The 20,015-nt window shown below is 25.9% G+C and overlaps 4 protein-coding genes across 4 annotated transcripts; 1 reads left to right on the top strand and 3 right to left on the bottom strand.

Annotated features, from left to right (window-relative positions):
* Positions 1-1,070: 1,070 nt before the first annotated feature.
* Positions 1,071-3,414, bottom strand: OCT59_024281 (uncharacterized protein; the record flags this gene model as incomplete). Its single annotated transcript, XM_025330221.2, has 5 exons — positions 1,071-2,275; positions 2,344-2,680; positions 2,758-2,933; positions 3,015-3,087; positions 3,175-3,414. 5 exons carry the CDS (start codon positions 3,412-3,414, stop codon positions 1,383-1,385), a joined length of 1,719 nt encoding a protein of 572 aa, XP_025182152.1. The 3' UTR covers positions 1,071-1,382.
* A 2,239-nt stretch (positions 3,415-5,653) lies between these two features.
* On the bottom strand, positions 5,654-6,773 carry OCT59_024280 (uncharacterized protein; the record flags this gene model as incomplete). Its single annotated transcript, XM_066135320.1, has 2 exons — positions 5,654-5,817; positions 5,882-6,773. 2 exons carry the CDS (start codon positions 6,771-6,773, stop codon positions 5,654-5,656), a joined length of 1,056 nt encoding a protein of 351 aa, XP_065991354.1.
* A 746-nt stretch (positions 6,774-7,519) lies between these two features.
* OCT59_024279 (uncharacterized protein) lies at positions 7,520-10,331 on the bottom strand (the record flags this gene model as incomplete). The annotated part of the gene is made up of 6 exons (XM_066135319.1): positions 7,520-8,784; positions 9,003-9,180; positions 9,262-9,313; positions 9,625-9,793; positions 9,883-9,949; positions 10,041-10,331. 6 exons carry the CDS (start codon positions 10,329-10,331, stop codon positions 7,520-7,522), a joined length of 2,022 nt encoding a protein of 673 aa, XP_065991353.1.
* A 6,429-nt stretch (positions 10,332-16,760) lies between these two features.
* Positions 16,761-19,129, top strand: OCT59_024278 (uncharacterized protein; the record flags this gene model as incomplete). Its single annotated transcript, XM_025331796.2, has 5 exons — positions 16,761-16,988; positions 17,075-17,147; positions 17,239-17,411; positions 17,493-17,853; positions 17,917-19,129. 5 exons carry the CDS (start codon positions 16,761-16,763, stop codon positions 19,032-19,034), a joined length of 1,953 nt encoding a protein of 650 aa, XP_025182150.1. The 3' UTR covers positions 19,035-19,129.
* Positions 19,130-20,015: the final 886 nt, after the last annotated feature.

Here is a 20,015-nt window from a genome sequence, read left to right as displayed (position 1 = left end):
GCCGAGTGAGGCAGTAATATGGTCGATTCCTTTTCAATTCTTGTTAATTGTTAATAAAGACACACTGTTTCTTGCCGATTCCTAACTATACATTTTATTATTTATTGTTTATTATTTTTTTTTGTTATATACAGTTTATTTATTTTCAAGTTTATTAGTTTATTAATAAAACGTGATATATTGATAAATACTTTGTCGATCATTTGTCGATTATACTGTACATCATAAACTTATATTTATTTCATATACCCTTATCGAATATTATCCCATCTTTCACTACCAATTATTATCGATTTCCCATTGATATATTGTTACATTACGTTAATAATTGATATTCTATTTCTGTTACTACCTGACGAATCGTATAAAATCGGTAGTGACAGTATCTACAAATTTTTCCAAATCAGCCGTAATTCCCAGGTGATCTGTCAATCTTTTTTTTTTATTTTAACTCGCCAGTCATAATTTTATTGATGCAATTAGGAAAAAATTGTGTGATAACTTTCTTTATTCATTGATACCCATGGAATAACTAGTATGTATTATCTAATTTATGAAAATAATATAATGTAATGATGCATTCCTTTTTTTTAATTATTAATATGGTTTAATTATTTATGATTATAAAATAGGTTGCATATCAAATGTCATGTATTTATTTTTTGTGTAAGTTTTTTTTATAATATTTGATTAAAACATTTGTTTATATTACAAAATTAGATTTATTAATATTTTGGTCTTATATTTTATTGATATAAGATTGTCTAATTTGTAAACTTGCGGAAATATTGCATGAAAATTATGGAATATATGGTTGCACTTATTTTTTGAAGGTTGTAAATTTACAGAGTATTTTGCAGGTGTAAATTTTTGTAATATTACACCTTATTAAATTTGCTGATGTTGAATAATATCCAAAAACATATTAATTTCAGGAATTAGCATTGGCACCTCTGGTCAAAAGCACAAACCAAAAAAATCAAGTTCAATAGATTATTATATTTTAAATTTAGAAGAATAAACAAAAAACACAAATATAAAGTGCAAGTTTATTACACATTTATAATAAATTACTTTCAAATGCTATATAAAAATAATGCATGTTTATAACAAATTTATTTTAAATACCATACAAAAATATTACAGACATTGTACAAACGAATGCTCATAATTGTACGAAATTGGTTATATTAACTTATCTTACATTTTTTTTACAAAAACCCAACAAAAACTTTTTATTGGGGCAGATTCCAGCTAAGTGACATTAATATCCATCGGGTCAACTTCTCTCGAATCATCACCTAGTTTTTTAATTTATTTGAGCATCCTGATCTCCTTGTTCAGCTGATTTTTTGTACCAATAAATAGCTTTATCTATATCTTTAACAGTTAATTATATTGAGTGCATTACTCTCTAAATCTGCAGCCTTTTGATATAATTCAAATGCTTTTTTCTTATCAATATCAGTTCCAATTCCATTTTTATAACAATATCCTAAATTATTTATTCCAGTTGAATTTCCTAAATCTGCAGCCTTTTGATATAAATCAAATGCTTTTTTCTTATCAATATCAGTTCCAATTCCATTTTTATAACAATGTCCTAAATTATTTATTCCAAATGAATTTCCTAAATATGCTGCTTTTTGATATAATTCAAATGCTTTTTTCTTATCAATATTAATTCCAATTCCATGTTTATAACAATATCCTAAATCATTTATTCCTAATACATTTCCTAAATCTGCTGCTTTTTGATATAACTCAAATGCTTTTTGCTCATCAATACTAATCCCAATTCCTAAATCATTAAATTTTCCAAGTAAGTAAATAGAATTTGAGTTAATTTGATTATTCAATAATAAATTATTAATCTCTTGCAAAGTTATATTTTGTTTATTAAGATAACTTAAGACCTTTTGTTTTGCTACATTATCATCATAATTATCAAATAAATTGAACATATTATTAACTATTATATTAACGTTATCACCAAATTGGTTACTTGATGATATTGAAGGTTCTATTTCTTTTGTATTTATCATATTAAAATTTTGAATAACTTGAGATAATTCTCCATGTAATGAATTAGTACTTTCAGAAATTTTAACATCTAAATCAAGTAGTTGATAGTTGTTTGATGATTGGACAGTATTGTGATCATCATATAAATGAAAATCCTTTATATTTATGTTTTCTTTTATTATAAGTACTTTTAATTCATCAACTACTTGATTAATAGTTGGACGATTATCAGGTTCAATATTCCAACAATCTACAAAAAGAACGTCTTTAATTAATTAAAACAACATTATTTATAAGTAATAGTTAAATTGTATTTACCGGTATAAATTTTTATATAATCTATAGACGTATTTGGAATAGGTATCTCTCTGAGTCCTTGTAGAATACTTTGAGCCAAGCCAACATCATACGGTATACCATGAAAAGGAGGCCGACCACTAGATATCTCCCATAGTAATACTCCAATGCTGTAAACATCACTTTTTTTATTTAATAAATATAATTTTTTTGTACTTTTATTAAAGCTTTTTGGATCAGCATAAGGAATTAATCCAAATGTTCTCGATTGAGAATTAGATGTTTCCTCAATTCTTTTTGATAAACCAAAATCTGCTAGCTTAATAGTATTCTTATGGACTAACACATTATTGGAGTGCTATAAATATTAAATTGACGTTAAAATAAGAGAAACATTAAAATAAAACACATAATAAATTGTAAAATATCTACTACCAAATCACGGTGCATGATCCCATCATCATGCAAACATGATACTGCATAAACCAATTGAAATGCGAGATTAAATTTATCATCCCAAGTGAGATTTTCAAAATTTTCTTTCAAATATTTTCGGAGGGTACCATTTTCTGCATATTCTATCACTAACGAATATTCTTTTCTTTGATTTTCTTTTAAAAAAAAAAATTTTTTGTTATTAATCAATTAATTATTATATTTTATGAAATAAATAATATTAGAATATATCATACCTTTAATAGAAGTTGTGACACCATAAAAACGAATAACATTATCATGAAAATCAATTTCACGTTGAAGTTGAATCTAGTTAATAAATAAATTATTACATCAAAAAATTTCAATATTTATAATAATAATGAAAAATGTTTGACACTATAATTAGTTAACTACCTCACGAACTAATGCTTTGACTGTAGCATCATTGATATTAAAAAAAGATTTTATGGCATAACGCTTATGAGAATTCTTCCAATTAGCACGACAAACTTTTCCAAAACCACCGGAACCAATTTCTTGAATATTATAAAATTGGTTATACTCATAATACTTAATAAGTTTTTTAGAAATCGCTTCTTCAATCCATTTATTCCAATCATTTGAATTGCTAACAAGTTCAGCGTTACTAGACATTGTTGGGTACGAAAAAAAATTATTACTGCGGAATTTAAATTTATGCTTTTCGAAAATTGAAGAAATATTTTTTTTTTGTTTCAACTATTTACATATTTATAATTTTTTTAACTATTTATAAATATGGTATCACTGAACGCCAAAGGTAACTGTCGATCATTTTACTTCTAATTTAAGTTAGGTCACCAAACTTTAATAATCAGTGTGTGTAACTTCTAATTTTTAATTGTCTGCGTAAAATAGTAATTAATAAAATGAATTTTTAATAATTTTATTTTAACTCTTCATTTAAATAATTTAAATGTTTTATCAATAAATATTTTAAAAATTTATTTTTTACTCCGCAAAAATGTGCCAATTATGGTAGAAACATTATATTTCAACAATAAAATTTTGTTTATTATATTATAAACTAAGGAATTATAATTAATATGACAAAGATCAAAATCTTTAAGCTACAATGACTAATTGGGATAATCTACGAAAGAGATTAATTTTATATTTCTGATTAATAATTTAATAATATTCTAAAAATTTTATTGTAACAAAAATTTCTTTATAAAATATTAATCAAAAAAAATTCATTGTATCTTAATCCTAATACAATAAAAGCTTTCAATTAAAAATTGTATATTAATTGATTGTTAATATGATGCTTTTATTTATGACTTTTTTTGTACATTTTTTAAATAATTTTCGGAGGATATTTAAATGCTTAAAATTTAACTAAAATTGCTTTTTTATGTTTATTGGATAAAATAGTGCCAAATCGCATGAATATCATATGAATTAACACATTTTTTGAATGATTTTGATTTATAGGGCAAGATGTACAAAATAATTTAGTCTTTTGACTCTTCTAAATTTTAGTTAATTCATTTAATGTAATGTACATTCTAGACATCCCAATTAATAGATATAAACCATTAATAATTATCATAATTGTTATAAATCTAAATAATTTGATAAAGGTTGTTATAGGAATTAAGTACTTATAGCCGAGGTAATCGCATATTTTTGTATAAATAAGTCCGTGTCATTTAATCAATACATAATTTTCAAACATTATACTACTAAATAACCAATCTTACCAGGTTGTAGTTATTGTTGGATTTGGAAAAGGTCCCGTTTATTTATATATTAAAAGTGAACTTCTTTTGGAATCCTAATTTGGAAATAGATCACGAAACTTGTGTTCACCCGTAACGCTAACATGTTTCCAAAATCCGATAGATTTACTCAGATAGATGAAAATTTCGGATAACATGAAATTATATTTCATGAGCTAATGATCGGGATTTTATGTTTTGTAACTTATTCAGAGGCCCTTAGTGTTAAGCATTATGATCATATAGTGACAAAATTTCTAAATAGTTGAGTATAATTCAAATTTTAACCAAATTAAAGTTTTTATCCAGACCGAGTAATTATTTTCGCTTACGGACCGTTTCCCAACAGAGCATTTTCATGACAGCCTAACGCTGGCCGTTACCCTGCATAATTCTGGCCAAACCTGTCGGGCAAATGTCCCGTCGAAAAATCATCCGTCGGGAAATCGTGCCAAAACCATTATTTTAACCTTTTATTTGGATCAATACTGACAATACATTAAAATGATTTTTAGAATAGTCAATTTGATTTATAGTTACTAGGCACGGAGTAATCGGAGTATTCAATATGGAGGTGGATGTCGAATGATTAGCCGTCATTGTGCCACTGCGTGGCACATGAAAACAATCATTAATATTTAATATTTATGGGATACCGGATATGTATATATTAGCGCGTTGAAAGTATCAATTGACCAATTGACTTAAAATAAGCATACATCATTATTGAATAATATTAATTAACATCACAAAAGTCTCTTTGACACATACATAATTTCAATAAACAAAAAAATCTCGTTTTGTTATTAAAAAATTGTCATTTATATTTTATTATTAAAAATTTCTTTTACAAAAAGTTTGAAATTTTTTTGCTTTAAATAAAAAAAGAGTATTGCTTTTATAGTATCATCTTTCACAATCTTTTTATTCATATATACGATTACTACTTTATGATGTACATATATGAAAGATAAGTGCTAATTATTTTAAGTTCAATTAATTTCAGAAAAAAAAATAATTGCTTGCAATAAAAATAATAATAACACTTATTTATATAGAGTACTATTCCTGCTATTTTGTAAATTTTTTAAAAAAAACATTGTAGAGAATTTAATAATTGATTTATATTTTTACAAATTATTGATATTTTGAAGTTTAAGTAACTTATTTTGTGCACTTTGATATCCTTTTTTGGAAAATTTTTTATACCAATAAATTGCTTTGCCTATGTCTTTTGTAATTCCTTCTCCATATTCATACATAACACCAAGAAGAAATTGTGCTATCATATTTTCTAAATTTGCTGATTTTTGATAATATTCAAATGCTTTTATGTTTATCAATTTTAGTTCCAATACCTTCACCATAACAATATCCTAACATTGTTATTCCACTTGGATATTCCCCTTCAGCTGATTGTTTAAATAATTCAAAAGCTTTATTATTATCTTTTTTAATGCCAAGTCCTTCCTTATAACAATGGCCAAGATTATACATTGCCACTATGTTTCCATTATTTACAGCTTTATCGTACCAATAAAAAGCCTTTTTCAAATCTTTTTTAGTACCTATTCCATGAAAATAACAATAACCAGTTTCAAATTGTCCATATGGAAAATTTTTATTAGCCACTTTTTCATAATATTCAATTGCTAATTTTTTACTTTTTATAGTTCCATTACCATATTCATAACAATCCCTTGTAAAATGTTGTGCAAGTATATGATTTTTTTTAGATTCATCAATAAATAAATTAAATGCTTTCTTTTTATTTACATTCGTTCCAATTCCTCTATAATTAAAATATCCAAATAAAAAAATAGAATTTGAATCATTTTGATAATATAATAGCCAATTATAAATTTCTTGTAAATTAATATTATGATTATTAAAATAATCAATAACTTGATCTTCTAATGATTGCCATCCAATTCCTTTACTTAATAATTTAAAAATTAAATTATTTGTTTCATCAACTATTATATCAAAACCTTTTTCAAATGAAAGTTTCTCTCTTTTATTTAATACTGTTATAGGATCAATTTCTTTTAAATTTATTTTATCAAAATATTGAATAATAAGTTGGGATGATTTGACTTGTAATTTTGAATTATTGATACTTAAAGTTTCTTCATTATTAAATTCTTGATTACTTGAGAATTGAGTATTTTCTACTATATCTGTTTTTGTAATGATTGTTTTTTCTTCAAACCAATTATTCATATTTTCGGTATCTTGCATTAAATGCATTTTCTTATTATCAGACATATATATTGAATAATAATAATAATTGACAGAAAAGTTTTCAAAACCGATACAGTTGAACGTCAAAAGTTTAAAACTTTTTATTGTGTATGGTAACCTTTTTTTAAGTATTTCATGTGAATATTGTCGCACAGCTAAACAAAGTAAGTTATTTATCATTAGCCGCAGTACCGCAGTATTGAACATTGACGCATTGTCAATTTAAAATTGATTATTTATATTATATGATTATTCACAACGTATAGTATGTGAATTTTATTTTAATTCCGTATTAAAGAAAGTACTCTACGTACTTACTTTAATCATCACTAAAATCAATTCAGGAATAATTCGAGATGAGAACAAGTAAACATTGTTATAACTTGTCTCATATTATAAATATTCCTAATTGAATCGGACAAGTTAAGTCAGAATTAACAATTTATATATGAATTAAAAAATTTTATCAGTGCAGAATTTATTTAAATGATTAATAGTAATTACATATAATACTAAAATAGAATGTATTATCAATGAGAGAATATTTATATATAAAAAAAAATAAGATTTAATATTTGAGAATAAATTTTTTTTAAAAATATGAATTTTAATATCATTTCAACGTCTAGTATGTTGAAAATGCGCTAATATGATGCTTATTTACAGTAGAATTTACTTTGTAAAGTATATTAAGGGCAATGACGTAATAATGCCAATTAAGTAAAATTGACTCCAAAAATTACGTAATAACTTTAATAACTTATTCTATAAATTAATTCTTTTTTTGTTTCTATTAATTTCATAAGATTGTCTAACATTTTTTGAGCATCTTGATTTCCTTGCTCAGAAGATTTTTTATACCAATAAATCGCTAGATTCATATCTTGTATAATTCCTTCGCCATTTTCATACAACATAGCGAGATTGTATTGAGCTGTAATATTCCCTAAATTTGCGGCATATTGGTATAATTCGGCCGCCTTATATTTATCAATATTAGTTCCAATTCCACAGTCATAACAATATCCTAACATCATTATTCCTTTTGAATTTCCTCCTTCAGCTGATTTCTTAAATAACTCGAACGCTTTATTATCATTTTTATCAACCCCTTCGCCGTCCATATACTTTACACCAAGATTTCTTTGAGCGTTAGCGTTCCCATTATTTGCAGCTTTTTCATACCAAGAAATAGCCTTTTTTAAGTCTTTTTTGACACCCTTTCCATGACTATAACAATAACCAACATTGTTCTGTCCTCCTACACAACCTTTATTGGCAACCATTTCATAATATTTAAATGCCGATTTTTCATCCTTTAAAGTTCCATATCCAAACATATAACAATGGCCGACGTAATACAATGCTAATATGTGATTTTGAACCGACTTATTGACAAATAATTTATATGCTTTTTCATAATTCTTATTAGTCTCAATTCCATAATAATTAAAACATCCAAGTAAAAAAATAGAATTTGAATAATTTTGATTAATTAATAACCAATTATAAATTATTTTTGAATTTATATTATGATCATTATTATTATTAAGATAATTAAGAATCTGTTGCTTTTCCGAATTCCATTCAGTCCCTCCATTTATTAATTCAAAGATAAGTTCGACGGTTTTATCAACCATTGTTTTAACATCGGGTCTCCAAAATATATATCGGTATATATTTGCTGTTAATTCTACACATTTCTTCAACGTTAAAATTACATAAGTTCGTAACAAACAAAAGACATGCATAATTTCTCGCTTAATTGCACGCATACTCTGAGAACGTATATTTCGGAATCCTCTAACGTCTTTTTCAGACGTAAAATTAATATTGATAATTTGGTTGCTAGATATCGTTGTTGATTTTGTACTTCGCGATGAATTACCGTTACTTTTATTTGGTGACAAAAGGTGATGATTCCCCATTACTCCATATTCTTTTGTAATTATTTCTTTCAATCGAGAAACTACCTGATGTATAATTGGACGATTATCTGGTTCACTATCCCAACATTCTAAAAAAAAATAAAATTTTTTCAATAAGTTAAAATGATGTGTTGACTGTAAATTTAATTTTTTTTTTTTCATTAACCGGTATAAATTATTATATAGTCTTCGGGTGTATTTAAAACCGACGTTTCCCTAAGACCATTTAAAATTCAACCATGTAAAAATTCATACAATTCATCTTTAAAGGGTGGCTGACCACTCGATATCTCCCATAATAGCACACCAAGACTATAAATATCACTCATTTTATTTAAGGTATATGGTTCTGAATTAAACTTTTTTGGGTCGATATAGGGCACGACGCCGAAAGAACCTGAATGCGTTTTAGATACTTCTTCAATTTTTCTTGCAAAATCTGCTAACTTGATGATGTTTTGATGAACCAACACATTACCGGAATGCTATTAATAAAAATAAAAATTAATAACATAATAACGTAAACATTTATTTCAATTATCAAATAAATTTATTGAATAAATTACCAAATCACGATGAACGATTCCTTCGTCATGTAAGCACAGTGATGGCAAATGACTAGGTCATTTGCCCATTTTGAGATGACCTCCGAATGACCTACGAATGACCTAGTCATTTAGGTCATTTGTCATTTGAGTCATTTAAAATTAATGCTTTATAATTCAGGCCAAGTTAATGATGCCGGCCAGAATTATGAACTTCTAATATCATGTGAAAATTTTATCCATGAAATAGTGAAATTGTATGAATAGTTTTGGCCAGAATTATGATGTAATTTTTAAATGACTAGGTCATTTGTCATTTAATGTTGAAATGACTCAAATGATACGTGACCAGTCATTTGAGTCATTTGAGGTCATTTGAGTCACTGGCCAACACTGTGTAAGCACGATACAGCACAAGCCAATTGAAGCGCCATATTTAACTTATCATTCCAAGTGAGGTTATTAAAGTGTTCTTTTAAATAGCCTCGAAGATTACCTCCATCGGCATATTCCATTACTAATGAATCTATCTTCATTTGATTGTTTGAATTTACTGGTAAATAAAAAAAATATATATATATTATTTGATTTTAAGTTTATTCAATCAACTTTGAACATTATTATAATATGCTGTATTAATACCTGACTTTGATATTCCATGGAAGCGAATAATATTATTATGATGATCTACGTCTCGTTGAAAATTAAGCTAAAAAATTAAAAAGGTACGTAAAGTATTAAAAAAAAAAGAAACGAAAAAAAAACGTTAAAAAATATAAGCGCTACATTTCAAAATTTACCTCACGAACAATTTCTTTTATAGTAACGTTGTCAGGATCTTTAAAAGTTTTTAACGCTAAATAATATTCCGAATTTTTCCATTTAACACGATATACTTTGCCGAAACCTCCAGTACCAATTTCTTGAATATCACTAAAATACTTGCAATCATAATACTTTATATATTTTTTTTCAATGGCATCCTCAATCCAATCTATTGATATATTTGTATTTTCATTATTTTCAATTTCGTTTTTAAATAAGTCTGAATTTTTTGCCAATGGAAAAGTTTGATATTTATTAAGGGACATTTTTTATTTTCTTTATTCTTTTTTCTTTTTTCATATTTTGCTAGCATAATCTATTTATATTATCTAAATATCTATTGTTTTTGTTACGTATTCAAAACAAAAAGGAGAAAGTAACAAATGAAATGAGGCTTTATTTGTGTAAGTTGTGGTCAGCTGCCAAGTTTTGTAATCGCCGCAACTGCATAAACAGAGATCGGCATAAACTAAATTTAGGAACTTCTTGAATGACGGGAAAAACTATTTTATCAAATTTAAAAATTTCAATTTCTGGAATATTTCAATTTTATGGTTTATAATTTTTGTTTATTTATTTTATTATATTACGTTTTATTATTAAAGCGATTACATGAATCAAATTTTTTTAAATTTGATTACATAAATGTCTTAAATATACTTATAAATCTATAAATAGCAATAGCGTACAGTATGTTGTTGAAAATTTAAATGAAAATTTAAATGACTATTTTTTTCAAAGGACTTACATAAAATCATTGATAGAAATTATTTTAAAGTACATTAAGTCCTTTCCGGTTAGAATTTAACCGATTAAAAAATCATTCAAACTAGACAATAAAAGATTACCAGTTAAATACTATTAGTTTCTTTATAATGACATAAAGAACGGACCTTTTTTTTTACCATAATAGTGGGATATATTTATATTTATACTCTAATGTTCTACAAATCCTCGTGCGACAATATTATGTGTTAATTTTTAATTTTGGCGTTTATAATTTGAATGAAAAAAAATGATGATTAAATCTCTTGATAAAGAAGTATATAAGGGAAATTTGCAACTTCCGCCTCACGTTTGCATTTTTGTTTAATGTTGTTGTTGATGTAGTGCATGAATCAAAATAGTTGAAATTGATGTCAATCAAGTAAAGTGGCGACAAAAAACAAAAAAATAAATTTTAAAAACACAAGAAAAATACATGTAATATACAAAATCATAGTTATCTGTTATGTTAAATCTTATTACGTTATAAAAGGGGTATAGTAGAATATTACGCCATTGGTTGATCATTTGGTTTTTGTATCAACTTCAAAGCTTTTCTGTGTTACATTACATGCATTACGATGATTACACGTTTTTTATTGTTTTTTTTTTTGTCTCTACCTTGCGACCTTGCGTGACCAGTCGGAAAATTGACAAATTTATTTTATCTTTTTTTATCTTTTTTTATCTTACTGTTACCAAACTATGGTTTTAAATTATCGGAGCAATGATTTTACAATTATTAATTATTAAGTATATTTAATTATTCATTTATTTATTTAACAGATAAATCATTTTTTGTTCATACTTTTATTTTACTATGTAAGGAAAATTGGCAAATTTCAATGTAAATGTGAAAATATGTAACCTAAATAATTGCTTTATAATATCAATATATTTTTCGTCAACTATAATACTGTTCAAAATAAATCTTTTTATCATGATAATTGATATAGGTCATACCATCAATAGGATACACTGCTTTTACCCCTTTTGAAAATCTCTTTCTTCACCTACAAATATTGCATGGTCATTATCATTTTTTGCAAATATAAAATCCGTACCAAGAAATTTGACTTTAAACCCTTCGCCACTAATTTCAGTTCCTCAAATAATTGTCGCGATCGCCACCTTCCATAGCTTGAACTTGTCTGCGGAAAAATTCTTTCTTTAGTTCACTAATAGGTTCGTCCTACTTATTTTAACAGGGAAAGCGTTCACGATTGTATTAACTTTGATGAGACAGAATAAAGTTATTAGTGCAAAGTGAAATTATTTGCGAAAAAATACTTGAGTACTTATGTGAGAATTTCTCCTGTATCACACGAGACCCATCGTGTGATCACTTATTTTAAAAATTTTTTTTCAGCGTAACTTAAATTACAATCATTATTGGTCAAATAGCCAGTCAGGGTATCAGTCAAACTTTAACCAATCAATATTAGTTACAGTTATAAGTTATAACCCATTCCTATTTATTATCTATTATTAAATTTAGGATGAACCGTTTAGGATTTCAGTTTAAATCCACAATATATTTATGATAATTGTGACAATTACGATATGTTTGTATAGAATCCATACAAAAGAGAGCCTTGAACACATTAGTTAACTCCTTATTTACTCATTTTATGTATCACATATTTACTAAGATAATTAAAAAATTCGAACAATTGGATGTACTTAAAGATCAAGTTTAATCAAATCAACTGAAACTTTGCCAATGAGTACGAACTTTTTATTATTCTTAAATTAATATCTTTATCCTTTTAAATCTTTCACAAGTAAAGCAATACTACTATAACTTATCGTTCTTCTCAATTTCTTAGCGTTGTATTACGAGTTTGAGTCCGATTTGTGCCTTTAAAAAAGGTAGATCGGTACTAAATTTATTTTCTACTTGTAATAAATTTCCTATTTGTTTTATTTGGTAACCATTCCATAAGAGATCATTAGAAAATTGTGAAACAAATAAAATATATTGTAAAGATTTCTTTTTTATCTGCTTTATGTTTATATACAATATTAAAATTAACATTCATCCTAAAAATTTGGTGAAGCCATTAACTTGCATTGCAAAAGAACCTGAAATACATCAGAACTAAATAAATAACAAATTGATAAAAGTTTTAATCTAATTGCAGATTTTAAATTACGATAAATATTATTTTGTACTATACATTCAAAATATCAGCATTGATGGAAACTTATATGAATTCTTCGGAGTCCTATCGATCCGTAATCAATATATATTTTTCTTTATCATATAATAAAATATTGAAAAAATTGAAATTATTATCTTGACTTCAATATTCGTCCTACTCCAATTCAGAAATTTCATAATGCAGATTTATCTCATATTTTCAGAGATAAGGACAAAATGAATTGATATACGCCCTACAAAATTTTCAAAATTTTTTAGTCACTATCCCCTAATACCATATAAGAATTACCACCCTGTTAATTATGCATGAGCAGGGAACCCCAGGACACCTATGTGGCCATCATAGGATCTATGGCAATCTCATATAGTATTCAATAACAACAACTAAGTAAGTGTCATGAGTCATGGCATAGAAATATGTGTCATTTCCACGGGCACCACGGCCTGCCCTCCCATATGGATCGGCTTGGGGATCACCTATGTGGCGTCATTGTAGCTACGACTTGTGCACAAAGCAGATGACTACTCGCCAGTAGCAAATGGTACGTACTACGAGCACATAAACCTCTATGTCAATCATAACAATCCACCATCCGGAAGACTTTCTGCGATCCCTCATCCGGTAAACACGTACTCGTACTTCCATCCGGCAACTGTTATTTATACTCACCATTTAATGATATGACCCAGCCTCGTTTAATGTTAGCTTGTCCTCTATCGCAATAGATACCAAATTTGGCATTATCTTAAATGTACCGCTTCAGTTGATCTGCCTAAAAAATTTGATAGACAGCAGAAAACATGTAAAAAAGAACCACAAAGCGTCTAAACTGACAGGAGTAGTTGGAGTGGTTTTTCACTTACAAAACAAGTTTCCAATAGCTAGTGAAACTCATACCCATATGTTATCCAAAGGCAGTTCCGCCAGTAAATACAGTTCTTGATGTTGATATATATATATATTCCGCCTTAATAATTATTTACGCGTGAAAAAAAAGTATTTATATATGTGTGAGAAAAAAAAGTATTTATTTACGCGTGAAAAAAAAGGTATTTATTTACGCGTAAAAAAAAAAGGTATTTATTATTTGCGTATGAAAAAAAAGGTATTTATTTGCGCGTAAAAAAAAGGTATTTATTAGATATTTATTTGAAAAGAAAGTATTTATTTAGTTGTGTCTGAAGGAGGAGTGAAAGAGATGGGTGTATTAAAAAAAAAAAAGAAAAAGACTGTATAAATATTATTTTTTTGTTGTACAAGATTTTCATATAAGTATAAATGATATCAACACACAACAATATCAAATATGATTATATTGTAGCTTTTAATTACCTAATCATAACGTATTTACCTTCTTTTAGTATGTTTATTGTTGGATCAATGTTTGATTCGTCAGAGTTTTTTAGATATAAGTTGCAACTTTATCTATACAAAGATTAAACCAAGGAAGATTATATTACGCAACATCTAGATTATTTTATATTAAAAAAATAGATTACTTTATCGATATAACGATAAATTTTTGCGTAATATTTAGAAATCATCGTTCGACCTTGAACGAAAATCATTCCGTAAACAAATCTCATGACGTCATTATGTATCAACTTAGCACCCAAGTTTTGTGGGCGTATTTTTTGTATCACGGGGTGACAAATAAATTTTTGACACTAAAAAAAAAACCAAGTTCCTCAGATACTTAATGTTTTGAACCCGTAGCTGCACGTGATCAGGTGACACTTAAATGTCACTTGGTCCTTATATGGTGAAGATCGACACAAACCGCGCCCACGAAACTTAAGTGCATCAAGTTATTGACGATGTTGTGCAACTTTTCATTGTTTTTTTTATTTTGCCGTCAAACCTGTTATTATTCAATACGTTTGATATTTATTGATAATAATATCAAAATGCAAGATACAGTAAGCTGTCGATAAAGAATATTTCAAATTTTATGAATACAAACAATTACAATTTAACAATATGGTACCGGAGGTTTTACAAAAGTTTATCGTGCAAATTAGTAAAAAACAGAAAACAATTCGCATTAAAATCTTTGACAACATCAAATCGTTCATGAGGTAATTTAACTTAATAATAATGTTTTTTGTCTATGATCTTTAGTCCATATATTTATTTCAAAAATTTGAATTTTATTTTGTTAAAATTCAAGCATGAAGTTGATTTTCATGATAACACTATTCGTTGCTATGGTATTATTAAAGTTACCATAATAAATATAATATTCTTTTAGTCGCATCATTTAGAAAATAATAATAATTATTTATTATGAATTTAATTGAATAATAACATGATTCCAATTGAAAGATTTCTTCATAATTATTAGAGGTTCATATCTAATTTTAATAAAAGTTTCCATAAAACGACAATATTAACTAATTGATATCATACTAATAAATCTTTAAATAATCTAATTTTGGGAAGATATAGTATGTCAAATTTTAGCAAAAGTATTAGAGTTCATAAAAGTCATATTATTCTTAATTTAAGATTATTCAGTAGAATGATCAAATATTTTATGAATATTGTATTTATTGTATATCGGTTAACGTCACGAAGTGGCTGTATTTATCAATAAACTTTTTCTTTCTTTTATATTCTTATTACTAGAAATTAAATCCAACAATATCAGATAATATTTTATTATTATTAATTAGTTGACTTGATATATATACGGAAATTTACAATGAATATTGTAAATATCTGGAGTAAATATTTATCATTTCAATATTGTACGCCACATCACATAATTCGAATAAGATCTATAAATAAGCGTTTACTTTTTGGAAAATTAAATTATTATATATATTCACATAATTTCTTCAGAGTATTAATATTATATCTCGTTCTGAAAAGATACATATTTAATTTTGTTTGGATAATATTTAATTTAAAGGGAGCTTATTTACCAAAACATGAAATTCTTTCTTTAAATATTTTAGAGAGAAAGATTTAAAATCTGTTGCTGAATTAATATTCGTCCTCATACAAATAATGTAAATTGAAATAATAATAAATAATACAATACAGTATACAAAATTATTATTACGAAATAAATTACCATCACCATCATGGCATCATTAATCGAATTAAATAAATCTTCTCACGATTAAAATAAATTATTCAAGTAATGAATTTATTGGCCATAAAATCATTACCTTCTCACTTCAATTAAAATTCATTTATTTGTTCTTATTTTAATCTTATACATTCTGAAAAAAAACTCCAATATCATGTTGAAATGATTGTGGTAGTTCAATTTTATTCAAATAATATCAGATTTTTGTCAAGAAAGGAGCTGTATGTCGCCTATAGTACTTCTGATAAAAATAAAAAAATACTTTAATGACATTGATATATTTTTTTCAAAAAAATTTTCATGATGACGTCATTATTTGAAATTACTGCGGTACTGAGGATTTGACTTTTTGTTTGGTAAATGGTAAGGGATTCCTTAATGTACAGTGGGGGTGTACGATATTAATGTACGAACTGACCAGAATTAACGTTAACGCTATCACGTGCAAGTGCATAACTCCTAAACGCGGGCCAGTTTGTACGTTAATATTGTACACCCCTACTGTACGTTAAGGATGCCCAAATGGTAATACTAAATAACGTTGTGCTACGAAAAAAATTATAAATGGTCACACACAATAAAACTTTAAAAATTTTTATTTATTTTTTTAACTTTACTGTTAAACTTATCATTATTCAATACATTCGATAACGTTCAATAATATTAAAATGCAAGGTACCGAAAATACAAATGAGTGGATTAATTGGATTGAGGAAGCTATCGATAAAGAACATTTAAAATTTTATGAATATAAAGAATTTGATAATATTCAACCTATTGGTACCGGAGGTTTTGGAAATGTATATCGTGCAAATTGGAAAAATTCAAAAAAACAATTTGCGTTAAAGTCTTTTTTTAGTCTTAATAGCTTCACCATGAAAGAAATAGTTCGTGAGGTATTTTAATATATAATATATTTTTTTTTTTCGTCTATAAAATTTTATATAATATATTTATTTCAAATATTTTATTTTTTATTCAGTTAAAAATTCAACGCGAAGTTGATTTTCATGATAATATTATTCGTTGCTATGGGATAACAAAACTTGAATCAGGTATTATTAAAGTCACCTTAATAAATATAATTTACTTTTTATCGCAAAATTCACAAAGTTCATTTTGATAATTATTTCTTTTATTCATTAGAATATCATAATAATTATCAGTTAGTATTGGAATACGCTGATGGTGGTACTCTTCGAAGTTATTTGGAGGAAAATTTTAATAATCTTACTTGGAACGACAAATATAATATGGCATACCAGTTATCTTGTGCCGTATCATGCTTACATGATGAAAAAATAGTGCATCGTGATTTGGTAATATATTTAACATTATTTGACCATTAATAATAGTGTAGTTGTGTTACTTATTTGAATATATATATGTTTCTTTAATAGCACTCCTGTAATATACTAGTCCGTAATAACATAATCAAATTAGCAGATTTTGGATTATCAAAAAGAATTGGAGCATCATCTAATTTTCAATCTAAATTATTTGGAATAATTCCTTATGTTGATCCAAAGAGCTTTAGAAGACAAAGAAACAATAATGACCAGTCAACACAAATGTATTCATTAAATGAAAAGAGTGACGTTTACAGTGTTGGCATATTATTATGGGAATTATCCAGTGGACGACCTCCCTTTTATACTGAAGGTGAGCATTATGATATTGGTTTAGCTTTGGAAATTACACAAGGTCTTAGAGAAACTATTGTTCCTGATACTCCTGATGAATATGTTAAAATTTATACCAGTGAGTAATATTTTTAGTTTTGAATTTTATATATTATTAGTTCTAATTATGTTTGACTTTTAGAATGTTGGGATGGAGAACCAGATAATCGACCAACTATATATCAAGTAATTGATTGGCTAAATGGCATATTTTCAAAAACAGACTCAATAGAAGAAAATTATCAATTATCAAACAAAGAACCTAATGAGGCCTCTTTAAGTACTAACAATTCAGAATTACAAGGAGAATTATCTCAACTTATTCAAAATTTTGATAAAATGGATACAAATGAAATTAATTCTATGGCAATATCAAGTGAACAAAAAACTCTTTCAACTGAAAAAGGTTTTAGCATAATAGTTGATAAAATATATGATTTTATTTCTAAAATACTAAGTAAAGGTATTGAATGGAAATTAGTAAATGAAAAAGTTACTGAATATTTTAATGATCAAAATTTAAATTTACAAGAAATTTATAATTGGTTATTAATTAATCAAAATAATAATGCAAATCCTATTTTTTTACTTGGATATTTTAATTATCATGGCATTGTAACAAGTTTAAATTATGAGAAAGCATTTAATTTGTTTATTAATGCATCAGAACAAAATCATTTATTAGCACAACATTTTATTGGTTATTGTTATCAAGATGGAAATGGAACTATGAAAAATGAAAAATTAGGTTTAAAATATTTTGAAAAAGTGGCTAATCAAAATTTATCATATAGTCAATTAACTCTTGGTTATTGCTATAAATGTGGAATAGGTATGAAAGATTTAAAAAAGGCTTTTTATTGGTATGAAAAAGCTGCAAATAATGGAAACATATTAGCATTAAATAACCTTGGTAATTGTTATAGAAATGGAAATGGTGTTGAAAAAGATTATAATAAAGCATTTGAATTGTTTAAGCAATCAGCTGAAGGAGGATATTCACGTGGAATAATGATGTTGGGATATTGTTATAATTATGGTATTGGAACTAAAATCGATATACAAAAAGCAATTGAATTATATCAAATAGCGGCAAATTTAGGACATGATGTAGCACAATATAATCTTGGTAATATGTATAAAAATGGAGATGGAATTGCAAAAGATATAGATAAAGCAATTCATTGGTATAAAAAAGCTGCTGAACAAGGATATCAGAATGCACAAAATAAACTAGAGATACTTCAAAATAATCAATAATTTAATTTTCCTTAAAATTGTAGATCATTAATTTACAGCATTTATTTTTCTTAAAAATTTAGAAACATAAATAAACTATTATAATTATTTTTTATATATATTTTATTTCATGCTAAAACGTGTTTTGTGTCTGCCATACTATCTATCAACAACAGAAATTTAAAAACGTGGAAATTCGTTCTTTTTTATTTTCAGAAAATAATTTTGGGAAAAAATCAATTATAAACAGATAACAGATAATAAAAAGTAAAATATAAAAATTTAAAGCTGAGATAAAAAATGAAACCAGTCTATTTTTAATATTGTATATAAGTATTTTTGGTTAAAAACCATTCCAGTTTCTTACTCTTTTTTTCTTTATAAAAAGTCAAAAAAAAAATAAAAATAAATGAATAAATAAATGGAAAGTAATTAATCTTAACTACTATTTTTATTGCAAACAAGTAGACATTAAGAAATTTTTTAAAAAAAATGTCGTACTGTAAAAAGAATTTATTAAAAGTATTATAAGCCACATAATTATTTACAGAGTACTATTAGGAGAGATATAACTCCTTTTTTGGTAAAAATCAAATTTTTTTATTCGCTATAATGTTGATGTTATTTGAATAAAATTGAATGAATTTACTATAATCATATCAACAACATATTGGAGTTTTGTTGGTATATAATTTGATTTAATATAAATGTTATTTTTTGAAAAAAATTCTGAAGTTTTAATTAAAAAAACTTTCTAGTTCTAAATTAAATAAAATTGGGATGATTATTTTATGACCAACAAGCAAATGCAAAATTATTTCAGTTAAAATATCATCAAATAAATTTTTTGAAGATTTTATCCAAAATTTTCACAAAGATGTCGATCCTAACCACCCCAGTATAATTTCAATAGTTGAAAATGTTACTTTAATTGTGAAGATATAGTTCGATTGACGATGATTATGTTGTATAAATTGTATATTTCGTATTATTTGTTGCCAT

Source organism: Rhizophagus irregularis, chromosome 4 (genome assembly GCF_026210795.1).
Source record: "Rhizophagus irregularis chromosome 4, complete sequence".
Classification (NCBI taxonomy): domain Eukaryota; kingdom Fungi; phylum Glomeromycota; class Glomeromycetes; order Glomerales; family Glomeraceae; genus Rhizophagus; species Rhizophagus irregularis.
This window is presented reverse-complemented; position numbering and strand designations above follow the sequence as displayed.